Consider the following 12,829-nt stretch of genomic DNA (forward strand, 5'->3'; position numbering starts at 1 on the left):
TTTACATTTCAGAAAGCAGCCTGATCGAAAGGAACTTTTATTAAAGACTGTCTGAAGCCCAGCTAATGTCTTGCCTGACATCTTTTCTAAGTATTTCCTTACTCATTCTCTAGCTCATTTCCCCAAAAAAGTTTGTAATTTTTCTGTGCTTCCTTCTCACTACTTTTCCCTTCTTGTCTTGAATAACATATTTTGTAGGCGGGCATAAATCTGCATAGATGATTGTTTTTCAAGTGTTAACTTAGTTCCTGAATGTCGTGAACAGTGCATATATTTGTAGGTTATGCAGCTAGAATATGTAGATTATGAAGCTGTTGCAACTGACATTGGTCAGAGGAGAACAAATTTCCACTCCTTAGCATTCACTGGCTTCAATAATGGTTAAGAACCATTATACATTTTTTTTTTAAAGTGTACGATCAATTTACATTGCAACCTCATAGCACTTTGCCTTTTTTTTTTTTTTTAAATCTAATTCATCTTTACGTCTCCTCCTCCCCCAGGATTAAATTGTATCTTGCATGAATTGTACTATCAATTCTTATTTGTTGAGTTTCTGTGCTTTTGAGTAGTACCTACTTGTACTTAGTGTATGCCCATCGTACTTTTCCTGGCAGCACATTAATGCCTCTTACACATGACCCGTAGTGCCCACTGTTGTTTAACCTGCAGATAGTGAGTGTTCAGTCTGTGATAAAATGGAATCATTTAATACAGCAGTTATGTATCTGCTATCTGCCTGCCCTCAAATTAAATGATTTGTTTTGTTAACATTCTCTTTGGGGAAACAACAGATACTTAATGACTTTTCTGTCCTTAAGTCATGAGTTGATTAATCCATATTAACGCATTTCCTGTGAGTAAAACTTACTTTGTGTGCCTGTAGCCTTTTCAGACTGTGCTAAACTGGCAACCCATATGGTCTTTGTCTTTGACATCTCTTGCTTTGAATCAGTGTTTCAATTAGGAAAGTTTCCAGCCTCAGTCTTCCTCCTTCCTGCAGGGTTCTCCCTGACATGAACTCTAGCATGCACATATTTACTCCTGCTGTCCCCAGTCCTGATCCTACTTTTTTGTTTCACTCTATAAATAGTTTTTAAACACTAGTGCCTTGTACCCTTCGCGGGCCGGGCCACGTAGAGCAGCCACGTAGCGGAGCGAGCCGGGTGGGCGGGGGAGAGGGCTCTGAGGCCCGGGCAGTCGCCCTGGCAACGGCACTCGGGGCTGCGGGGTCCTGACGCCCCAAGGCGAGGGGTCCCAGTGGTCTCCCCTGGGCTCAGTTGGTTGTCGGGGTCGGGGGCGGGACCTCGTGCTCTGGGCTGAGTACCGTCCTACTCCAGTTGGTTCTTGGAGCGGGGGGCACAGCCCCTGGACTCGAGGGTCCCAGCTGGCGCCAGGGAGGGCTGGTCTGGATCCACCCTCCTCCGCGGTGGGAGAATTTTCCAGGACCATAGTCTTCTCCACATCTTGCGGCCGCGGACTCTGACCCTTCACTCTTACTTGGGCTGAATCACTCCAAGTCCTGCGCCTGTGTGTGCCGGTGTCCCTGTTTCCCGCACATGGTGCTAGGTGCTGGGGATAAGCTAGAGGAGAGACCATCCAGTTTCATGACTAGCATAATATGCGCTATAGAGGCAGTGCGAGCGAAAATGCCTTGAGAGAGATGAGGAAGGCGTTCCTTTCAGCGGAGTTGGGATCTATGCCAGGGGGAGGTGTTACAGAGGTTGGCAATTGATGAGCTGGACCTTGAAGTTTTCATGTATTTTAGAGGGAGGGCCTTCCAGGCCCAAGGTGAAGAGTAGGAACTGAGGATCCACGTTTATGAAATCGTTTTTTTTTTTTTTTTTTTTTTGTGCTTAGCATATGTCACTCACTGTTTACATTTCAGAAAGCAGCCTGATCGAAAGGAAATTTTATTAAAGACTGTCTGAAGCCCAGCTAATGTCTTGCCTGACATCTTTTCTAAGTATTTCCTTACTCATTCTCTAGCTCATTTCCCCAAAAAAGTTTGCAATTTTTCTGTGCTTCCTTCTCACTACTTTTCCCTTCTTGTCTTGAATAACATATTTTGTAGGCGGGCATAAATCTGCATAGATGATTGTTTTTCAAGTGTTAACTTAGTTCCTGAATGTCGTGAACAGTGCATATATTTGTAGGTTATGCAGCTAGAATATGTAGATTATGAAGCTGTTGCAACTGACATTGGTCAGAGGAGAACAAATTTCCACTCCTTAGCATTCACTGGCTTCAATAATGGTTAAGAACCATTATACATTTTTTTTTTAAAGTGTACGATCAATTTACATTGCAACCTCATAGCACTTTGCCTTTTTTTTTTTTTAATCTAATTCATCATTACGTCTCCTCCTCCCCCAGGATTAAATTGTATCTTGCATGAATTGTACTATCAATTCTTATTTGTTGAGTTTCTGTGCTTTTGAGTAGTACCTACTTGTACTTAGTGTATGCCCATCGTACTTTTCCTGGCAGCACATTAATGCCTCTTACACATGACCCGTAGTGCCCACTGTTGTTTAACCTGCAGATAGTGAGTGTTCAGTCTGTGATAAAATGGAATCATTTAATACAGCAGTTATGTATCTGCTATCTGCCTGCCCTCAAATTAAATGATTTGTTTTGTTAACATTCTCTTTGGGGAAACAACAGATACTTAATGACTTTTCTGTCCTTAAGTCATGAGTTGATTAATCCATATTAACGCATTTCCTGTGAGTAAAACTTACTTTGTGTGCCTGTAGCCTTTTCAGACTGTGCTAAACTGGCAACCCATATGGTCTTTGTCTTTGACATCTCTTGCTTTGAATCAGTGTTTCAATTAGGAAAGTTTCCAGCCTCAGTCTTCCTCCTTCCTGCAGGGTTCTCCCTGACATGAACTCTAGCATGCACATATTTACTCCTGCTGTCCCCAGTCCTGATCCTACTTTTTTGTTTCACTCTATAAATAGTTTTTAAACACTAGTGCCTTGTACCCAATATTCTGAGATTAGTAAAGAAGTATAAGTTTATGTAAGTATTAGTAGAAAATTCTCAGATGTAAGCCTTTTGTTTGTTTTAAATTGTAGCCCAGAGGCAACCGAAAACATGGAGCATCCTTTATCATCACAAAAGCAATTAGAGGTAAATATAGTTTATTTATTTTTCTACATATCATGATATCATTAACGGATAGCTTTCCTTTGTAACTGTGTCACTTTTAAACATTTGGGAATTTAAAAATATGTTCTTTAAACTTGTGATGAATAGCCTGATGAAAATGAATCGCACAGGGGCCAGCAGGTGGTGTGGTGGTTGAGGTGCTGGACTCCTATATGATTGACTGGTTTGAATCCCGGACCTGGTGACTTGCTTTCTCACTCTCTCTGTTTCTCTCTGGTGAGTGCACATGCCCTAAAACAAACGAAAAAGAAATAACATATAAAATTAAATAATTCTTTTTTAAAGAATGATTTTTATTTAACTTAATTTTATTTATTTATTTTTATTTGACCAGAGAGGAACAGAGTGAGAGAGAGAGAAAGAGAGAAAGTGAGAAAGCAAGTCACCAGGTCTGAGACTTGAACCGTGGTTGGCCATGTGGGAGGAAATCCAGTACCCTTACCCACCACATTACTTGCTGCCCCCCAAATTAAATAATTCTAAAAAAAGAAGATGAATAGTGTGTATGCCATCCAAATTTTATATTGTGTTTATACACACATGTATGTATATATATATGTATATTCAGACATACACATTAGATGCAGCTTAGAGCTAAAGTATAGCCTAGGTTTAACCACTGGGGTTGTGTTACGGAAGGAATGAAGAACATCAAACCCAGTATGAGCCTCAAAGAGTCTATGGATATTGAAGGTAAAAAGAAAGTAAGATACCATTTTAATGGTTTAGATGGCAATTCAGACACCTGGCCAGAGGTCCTCTGTGTTTTGTTTGTAATGGCTTAGTCTGGAGTATATTTTACATGTTTCACCTCAAATGTGAGTTACTAATTTGATAAACTTGGGCATTCCTTTAGCTGCTCAGAGACTTTATATATGAGCTAAGGAGAATCCGAGAAAGGATTACATCTAGCTCACTGAGCTGGTACTGTATGGGCTAGTTTGTAGAATCTTTTTCCCAAAGCAATGAGGTAGGTGCGGTTACTATTTTATTTTATTTTATTTTTGTTCTTTTTTGTTTTTAATTTGTTGTAGGGCACATTGCTTGCGAGAGAGAAATGAGAGAGAGAGAGAGAGAGAGAGAGAGAGAACCCTGAAGGGGTTGGTTCCACAGCACTCCCTTCCCCTCCATTCTCCTCTGCAGATTTTGGTCATGCACACATACGTGCCCAGTTTTTTTTTTTTTTTTTTTTTAAAGAATTGTTTGATTTTATTCATCATTGTTACTACTTTTTTAATCTGACAAGAGACAGAGAGAGAGGGAAAGTGAGAAAGCAAGCCTCCAGGTCTGTGACTCAAACTGCATTTGGGCATGTGAGAGTCCAACGCTTTACCCACCACCCCACCTGATAGCCCCTCAATGTGTTTCTTAAGCTGCTGTGTCTGGAACTCAAACTGTGCAGTTGGCCATTTGGAATTCAGTTGCCTTAATTACCATTCCACTGGCTGCCCCTAAACATTTTATTTTTTTAGAGAGAGCTTTTGCTATAGGGTGCATTTCGCTCACCCGAGAGACAGAGACACAGAAAGCAAGAAATCACCCCTCCAGGGGGATGGCCCTGCCGCAGTCCTTTCTTCTTCATTTTCCTCTCAAGATCTTGGGCACTAATGCACACATGCTTGGTGTGAGGTTTAAGCTGCCAGGTCCAAGACTCGAATCGTGGTTGACCTCGTGGGAGTCCAGTGACGTAACTGTTATGCCATCTGTTGTAACCTGTGAGTCCTTGTCCCTAAACATTTTTTAATGGTGTGTTAGAGATCTTATTTTCTATGGACTTTTCACTTTATTTTTTTGAGTCTTTACTTGTAATCCATGGTTTCACTAAAGCTTCTTAGATTAAATTTCATTATCACAAATCACTTTTTGTAAGGCTAGGAAATATTTCAAATTTTTGAATGATATAGAAGTTTGGAATTTAATATAAACAAATATATGATCCGTAAAAGTTGTAGCGTCTATTAAGTTATATTTATTTTCATATTTGAAGAGTTATATTCTCTGTGTTTTGTTTTGTACTGGCTTAGACTGCAGTTTATTTTAGATTTCTCATCTCTAAATCTAATTTGAAAATGATTCTTAAAAGACAACTGGCTTATTTGGCTTTGCTGTTTCTTTTTATTTCAGATCATTTATTATTTTTACGCCAATACATCTGGTACAGGTGAGTCTTCAGTTCTCCAGAGAAACAGTATGAATATCAAATACAGGCAATATTTTTGTATTTATAATTTAAGGTTTTATAATTTAACCCCTGATCATACTAAAGCTGCTGACATTCACATGAGGCCAATTTATAAAATAGATACTTCAAATGTCTTAGTGTAAAATGACAAGGTAGCTTAAGTGGACTTAGGGCAATTTTTGTTCGAGTAGCCTTTTTATTTTTTTATTTTTTTTGAAAGAGATTTTTTGCTATAGGGCATGTGCGCTTACTCGCCAGAAAGAGAGAGAGAGACAGGGAGACAGAAAACGAGAAGTCACCTCACAAGGGGCGGACGACCATGCCACAATCCTTCTTCTCCATTCTCCTTTCAGGATCTTGGGCACACATGCACACATGCCCAGCGTGTTTTAGGCCACCGGGTCAGGGACTCAAACTGCGGTCAGCCATGTGGGAGTCCAGCGATTTAACCACCATACCACAAGCCCCCCCCCCCCAGATATTATTAAGACAATCTCAGTATGACCTTGCTGAGTGGTCTTGAGTGCCCGCATGATGGATACATAGCACATATATCTTGTAAAAAGCATTTTTGTTTTTACTGTTCCATCCGCTCTCTGGTGATCAGTATTCAATTGCAGCACAGCAGAGAACATCAGAGATGCTTCCTTAGGGTTCAGTTCTTGTGTACTTTTAAATTCCTTGTGTGTTCAGTGTATTTCCAGGTATGTTAATAATATTTAGCATTTAAAAAATAATTATTTATTTAATTTTATTTATCATTGTCTTTATTATTTTTAAAATTTGGTACATGGACGTGCACTCACTGGAGAGAGAGATAAAGTGAGAAAGTGTGAAAGCAAGCTGCCAACACTTGAACTGCAGTCCATCATGTGGGAGTCCAGCGCCCTAGCCACCATGCCACCTGCTGGCCACAGATTTTTTTCCAAGAGATTTTTGCTGTAAGGTGTGTGCAGCGCTGGGGAGATAGACAGAAAGTGAGAAACTACCCTCTTCCCCCCCAACCCTGCCCTATCCTGGGGCAATGACCATGCTGGACTCCATTCTCCTTTTAGGTTTTGGGCATCCACATCCACACACACGCCCACAGTAAGTTTCAAGCCTCCGGGGCTGGGACTGAACCATGATTGACCAGGTGGCAATCCAGTATCTTAACCACTATACCACCAGCTGGCCTCTCTTTTTTTTTTTTTTAAATTCCCAGAGGGTTCATACGCTCGCTGAGACAGCACGGAGAAAGCACCCCTCCAGTGGGGTGTGGTCATATCACAATCCCTTTCCTCCTTTTCTCTATCCCACTAGGAGTTTGGACATGCACCTATCCGCGCTTGGTGTGATTTTCAAGCTGCTGGGGCTAGGACTCGAACTGTGGTTGACTATGTGGGATCTGGCTTCTTACATATAGCACTTAACTACTGCACTACAGAGATGGCCCAAAATATGTGAAAGAAACAGTGATTCTGACAAAGGGTATAATTCTGCTTTTATGTACATATATAGGGATTGTTCTATAAAAAGATTTAGTACAGACTGGTCTTTCCTTCAGGGCATCTAATCTTAAACTCCCCAGAGATAAAATAGTTCTATTAGAGACCTTTGGCTCTTCTCTAAGTCATGTGTCAGTGTTTTTCTGCTTTTAATCTATGTGTGTGCATGTGTGTGTGTTACATGTAACACGTCCCTTGTGGCATATGTAACCTACACATTCCAATTCTGCCAGCTGATTTTATCTTGGTTGGGGAGTGTGGGCTCTGACAGAGTAGAGATTATCCAGGAGATGTGAAGCGGCCGGGTGCAAAGAGACAGGCTGTTTTTCTGAGCTCACTGCGCTGGCTACAGCTTGCTAGGATAGGGTGGGCAGAAAATAATGGTGGTTCAGATTGCTGCTTCATTGTTCTTTTATTGTCGATTGGGAGGGAGAAGTCAGAAAAGTTAACACTGAGCCAAGCCTTGTCTTCCGTGAGCACCTCAAGAGCAGGCGTCCATGGGTATCTTTCTCTTTGCCCCGTCCTGAGCAGTCCTTTCCGTACCTAATCTTCCGTGTACTGTGTTACTTTCAAAAAGATTGTAGTTGAGTCTCTGTACTTGAGTTTATGGAAATTAAGCCGAAAGGTTCAGGGCCAGTATTTATTTCAAGCAGCTTTATCATCTTTTAAAAAGTTTCTTTCTCTTTATTTGGAAACATCACATACATACTGAAAATTATAGACAATATATGACTTACCTGAATTAAAGTATCTTGTACTTTTCTATATTTGCTTCAGATTGTTCTTTTCTTAGGCAAAATGCTATATCTCAGATCCTGCCCCTGTCCTTTCCTCTTCTCATCAAGAGGGAATTAACCTCATACAGATGATATTCAAATGCATGCTTCATATATTCGTTAATTTTCTGTAACTGTCTCTTGATATTAAATATTTTACATTAAGTATACCAAATATATATTACTAATGTTTTTTTAGAGGTTTTGCCATAGTATGTGCGTGTTCATGGGGAAGAGAAAAAGAGACAGAGACAGTGAGAAGGAAAGTGAGAAATCATCCCCCAGGGAGTTGGGCACGCCACAATCCCTTCTCCATTCTCCTCCTGGGCTCTTGGGTATGCATGCACATGCATGGCACACTGTCTGTGACATCAATAAAAGAAAATGGAAAAACTAAGGCTAGAGGCCATGTCATTTAACATACATGCTTCTCCACAGCCCCTGCAGCTGAGGTTGCCAGGAACTCAGGCCAAGGCTGCTCATTCACTCAACGGGTAGGAGAAACATAGCTAGGAGCACGCTGATGCTTTCTTCTTCTTCTTTTTTTTTTTTTTTTTTTTAAATTCCCAGAGGGTTCATACGCTCGCTGAGACAGCACGGAGAAAGCACCCCTCCAGTGGGGTGTGGTCATATCACAATCCCTTTCCTCCTTTTCTCTATCCCACTAGGAGTTTGGACATGCACCTATCCGCGCTTGGTGTGATTTTCAAGCTGCTGGGGCTAGGACTCGAACTGTGGTTGACTATGTGGGATCTGGCTTCTTACATATAGCACTTAACTACTGCACTACAGAGATGGCCCAAAATATGTGAAAGAAACAGTGATTCTGACAAAGGGTATAATTCTGCTTTTATGTACATATATAGGGATTGTTCTATAAAAAGATTTAGTACAGACTGGTCTTTCCTTCAGGGCATCTAATCTTAAACTCCCCAGAGATAAAATAGTTCTATTAGAGACCTTTGGCTCTTCTCTAAGTCATGTGTCAGTGTTTTTCTGCTTTTAATCTATGTGTGTGCATGTGTGTGTGTTACATGTAACACGTCCCTTGTGGCATATGTAACCTACACATTCCAATTCTGCCAGCTGATTTTATCTTGGTTGGGGAGTGTGGGCTCTGACAGAGTAGAGATTATCCAGGAGATGTGAAGCGGCCGGGTGCAAAGAGACAGGCTGTTTTTCTGAGCTCACTGCGCTGGCTACAGCTTGCTAGGATAGGGTGGGCAGAAAATAATGGTGGTTCAGATTGCTGCTTCATTGTTCTTTTATTGTCGATTGGGAGGGAGAAGTCAGAAAAGTTAACACTGAGCCAAGCCTTGTCTTCCGTGAGCACCTCAAGAGCAGGCGTCCATGGGTATCTTTCTCTTTGCCCCGTCCTGAGCAGTCCTTTCCGTACCTAATCTTCCGTGTACTGTGTTACTTTCAAAAAGATTGTAGTTGAGTCTCTGTACTTGAGTTTATGGAAATTAAGCCGAAAGGTTCAGGGCCAGTATTTATTTCAAGCAGCTTTATCATCTTTTAAAAAGTTTCTTTCTCTTTATTTGGAAACATCACATACATACTGAAAATTATAGACAATATATGACTTACCTGAATTAAAGTATCTTGTACTTTTCTATATTTGCTTCAGATTGTTCTTTTCTTAGGCAAAATGCTATATCTCAGATCCTGCCCCTGTCCTTTCCTCTTCTCATCAAGAGGGAATTAACCTCATACAGATGATATTCAAATGCATGCTTCATATATTCGTTAATTTTCTGTAACTGTCTCTTGATATTAAATATTTTACATTAAGTATACCAAATATATATTACTAATGTTTTTTTAGAGGTTTTGCCATAGGATGTGCGTGTTCATGGGGAAGAGAAAAAGAGACAGAGACAGTGAGAAGGAAAGTGAGAAATCATCCCCCAGGGAGTTGGGCACGCCACAATCCCTTCTCCATTCTCCTCCTGGGCTCTTGGGTATGCATGCACATGCATGGCATAATTTTCAAACCACTGAGTCTGGGATTCGAACCCCAGTCGGACATGTGGAGTCCAGTGACGTCACCACTATGTCACCTCCGACTCCTATTACTAATTTTCAAAATCCCATTTTGTATTTTCTGATTTTCTTACTGTATTTTTTTTCCTGTTTTGTTTTCGTAGAATTACATTGTATTTTCTTGACTTATTCAGGCGTTAACTCTTTTAGTTTGTTTAATCTTCTGACTGACTTAGCCACTGTTGACCGTTCCCTGCTGTCCGTCGTGAATGGTTTTCCTGTGAACCTATGCTTGGGGTTCTTGAGTCACATGAGGAACATGAAATTGTAGTCCTGTCTTGCATATGGTATAGACTTGAGCTTTTAATTTTTCTAGGAGATTTCATTCCTCTTCCCACAGACCATAGCTCCAGATAGAGATGAGAGTCGTCAGTCTCCCTGGGTCCATGGTGAGGTGTTCCTGGTTTACCTTTCATGGGTGGTGCAGTCATTTTGTGTTCGTACCGTGTGTTAAATCCTGTGTGGGTTCTTCTCTCTTTCTTTCCCGTGTCGATTCTAGCTTTCAATGAACTTTTCATTTTTCTAGCACTTGGAAATTTCTTACTTCCTTGTGAGTTGAACTCTGTACTAGAATGATTGTATGTTAGAATTGAACCAGGATTTCTGAGTGGCTGCAGGAGGAAGGGTTTGTGTAAGCTGGCTCTGCTCTGTTCCTGGAAGACTAGATATCTTTTTCTTAGAAGCAGCATATGTTTTTTTTTTTTTTTTTTAACCTTTGAGTAAACTGCTAGGTTTTACTGGAGGTAGCAAAATGTGTATGGTCACATTTCAGAGATGAAATTAGTAACTGAGTTTTGGTTTTGTTAATATTCAGATGTTATATTTTAGTGGGAAAAAAAAATCCCTGTCTCATTCTATAAATATATGTGCTATTTATAATGTTTATCCTCATGGGTGGCTTTGATGATTAGACTTTAAACTAGCTACTGTGTTGTCATTCCAGCCCCGCACCATTTTTGCTCCCTGATGGACTGGTTCGCTTGGTGAATAAACAGATAAACTGGCATTTGGTACTTGCAAGGTAAGGATGCATGTGAGTTCATAATGTTCTGTGTGGATGAGCTTTGAAATTTCATGATTGATTTTGGGTTCCCATGGCTTTCAGTCTTCATTTTTTATTATATATAAATTCTCTTTGTGTCATTTATGATAATGATTTAAAATTATTTATTTAATTTTATTTGTTATTATTATTTAGTTTTTTAATTTGACCACAGAGACAGAGGGAGAGGAAAGGGAAAGTGAGAAAGCAAGCTGCCAGGTCCATTAACTATGGTTGGCCATGTGGGAGTCCAGCACCTTAACCGCAGCGCCACCTGCCGGCCTCTGATGCTGATGATTTTATTTTGCCAGAGGGTGTGTGCACTTGCCAGAGACAGAGAACAAGAGAGAGAGAAGAGGAGGGAAAAAGCACCCTCACATGGGTCACAATCATGTTGTAATCCTTTTTCCTTTTCTCCGTCTTGTTGGGATTTGGGACATGCATGCACACGTGCCTGGCTTGTTTTTTGCTTCGATTGTGTGTGCACTCACAGGAGAAAGACAGAAAGAAAGTGAGAAAGCACCCTCCCTCCACGACCCATGGTGGTTGATCATAGTGAAATGCCCTTTCTATTTTGCTTTTTGGGATTTTGGACATGCTCACATGTGGGCCTGGTGTGTTTTTGAGGCCGCTGGTCCGGAGCATGAACCGCACAGCTGGCCGTGTGGAATTCAGCTGCTGCCTTAACTTCCATGCCACTGGTTGGCATCCTTGTGGGTTTCTCAAGCTCCTGGGGCTGGGATTAGAATTATGTGGTTGGCCACTTGAGATCCAGTTCCCTTAACCAGTGGGCTATGGGTCCATCCCATGATTAGTATTATTTAAACATGTTAATTCAAAGTGAACTGAATTATTTTCTATTTTTTTTTTGTACCTATATAGTCATCTAATCATAAGGTCCAAAGATGGATATTCAAAGTGTATGACAACACTTAAAAATCATTTTAACTTCTTACAGTAATTTCATCTGTGTGGAAGGCTGTCACAGATATTTGTAATAGAATGTATTTTTCTCTTTTTCTCACTATGAAAGCAATGGGAAACTTTTGGCTGCTGTTCAGGATCAGTGTGTGGAGATCAGGTAATTATTATTGGTGTTTAAGGTTTCTTTGAGAGAACTTTTACTTGGTAAGTGAAAACTACAGTTTTTAAAGAAAGTATATTTAAAAGGATTTTACTGTTCACTCAATTTTGTGAAGTATCAGACTTTAATTTATGCCAGTTAAAGAATGAAGGATGGTTTCTTGGAGTAGTTTCCTTGTCTCTCTGCTTTCTGACATTGCTCTACTGTCTCTGGAGAAATTTTGCTTTCTCAGTAAGTGAGGCCTATCTTCCAGAACTGAAACCACTCTTGCTTGACTAGTTAGTGCTGGGTGAGCTAAGCAGATGTTCAGGAAGGGGTAGAAAAGAATAGGAAAAGCACTGCCCTGTTGGCATAAAGCTGTAGATGCTTTGTGGGTGTGCTGAAGACCAAGGTTACTGTTACTTGAGAACAGCTATTATTATCTGTCCTCTTGAGACCTCCAGTGATGTCAGATATTGTCTTAGTCCATTATTATGTTGCTAAAAAGAATAGCTGAGAGTCGGTGATTAAGAAGAGTGGAGGCTCACTGAATCATGGTTCTGGTGGCTGGGAGTCCATGAGCTTGGGGCTGGCTCCTTGTGGCCTCTGGTGCTACCTTGCAACATGGCCAGCAGGAGCAGAGGGAAGGCAGGCACATGGAAAGAGAGGAAGCCGAATCCCCTCTTTCTCTCTTTGTCTTCCATGGCCCCAGCTGGTTGAGTGGTGCTCTCCCTTTAAAGAGAGGTTTCACCACCTCCCAAAGTCATTACATGGTGGATAAACTTCTAGGATATGAGTTTTCGAGGACAAACTGTCATTCAAAAGTACACATCAAAAAGACTTCACTAAGCTGGGCTTTCCAGATATTTTATTTTAAAATGATGTATCAGTTGCGGGAGAGATAGCAACAGTAACAACTAATTCAGAAAAACTGGTTTATTCTTCGAGAAATTTCCAACAGCAAACCAGATGTATGGCATCTCTAAAAGCGAGGGTTCATCCTTCTTCCAGGCAAGTCCTCCCTGACTCTTGGTTTTCAAACAAGAAGATATAGAA

The 12,829-nt window shown here is 40.7% G+C and overlaps 1 protein-coding gene across 3 annotated transcripts in view; it reads left to right on the top strand.

Annotated features, from left to right (window-relative positions):
• NBAS (NBAS subunit of NRZ tethering complex) overlaps window positions 1-12,829 on the top strand; it is a 423,746-nt gene that overhangs the window by 25,055 nt on the left and 385,862 nt on the right. For all 3 annotated transcript variants that reach the window (XM_014589621.2, XM_014589625.2, XM_006140811.3), the window contains 4 exons: window positions 3,084-3,138; window positions 5,302-5,338; window positions 10,612-10,689; window positions 11,744-11,791. In XM_014589621.2, coding sequence (XP_014445107.1) covers window positions 3,084-3,138; window positions 5,302-5,338; window positions 10,612-10,689; window positions 11,744-11,791 — 218 coding nt within the window. The remainder of the gene's footprint in view (window positions 1-3,083; window positions 3,139-5,301; window positions 5,339-10,611; window positions 10,690-11,743; window positions 11,792-12,829) is intronic.

This window comes from Tupaia chinensis, unplaced genomic scaffold (genome assembly GCF_000334495.1).
Source record: "Tupaia chinensis unplaced genomic scaffold, TupChi_1.0 Scaffold000045_1, whole genome shotgun sequence".
NCBI classification, from domain to species: domain Eukaryota; kingdom Metazoa; phylum Chordata; class Mammalia; order Scandentia; family Tupaiidae; genus Tupaia; species Tupaia belangeri.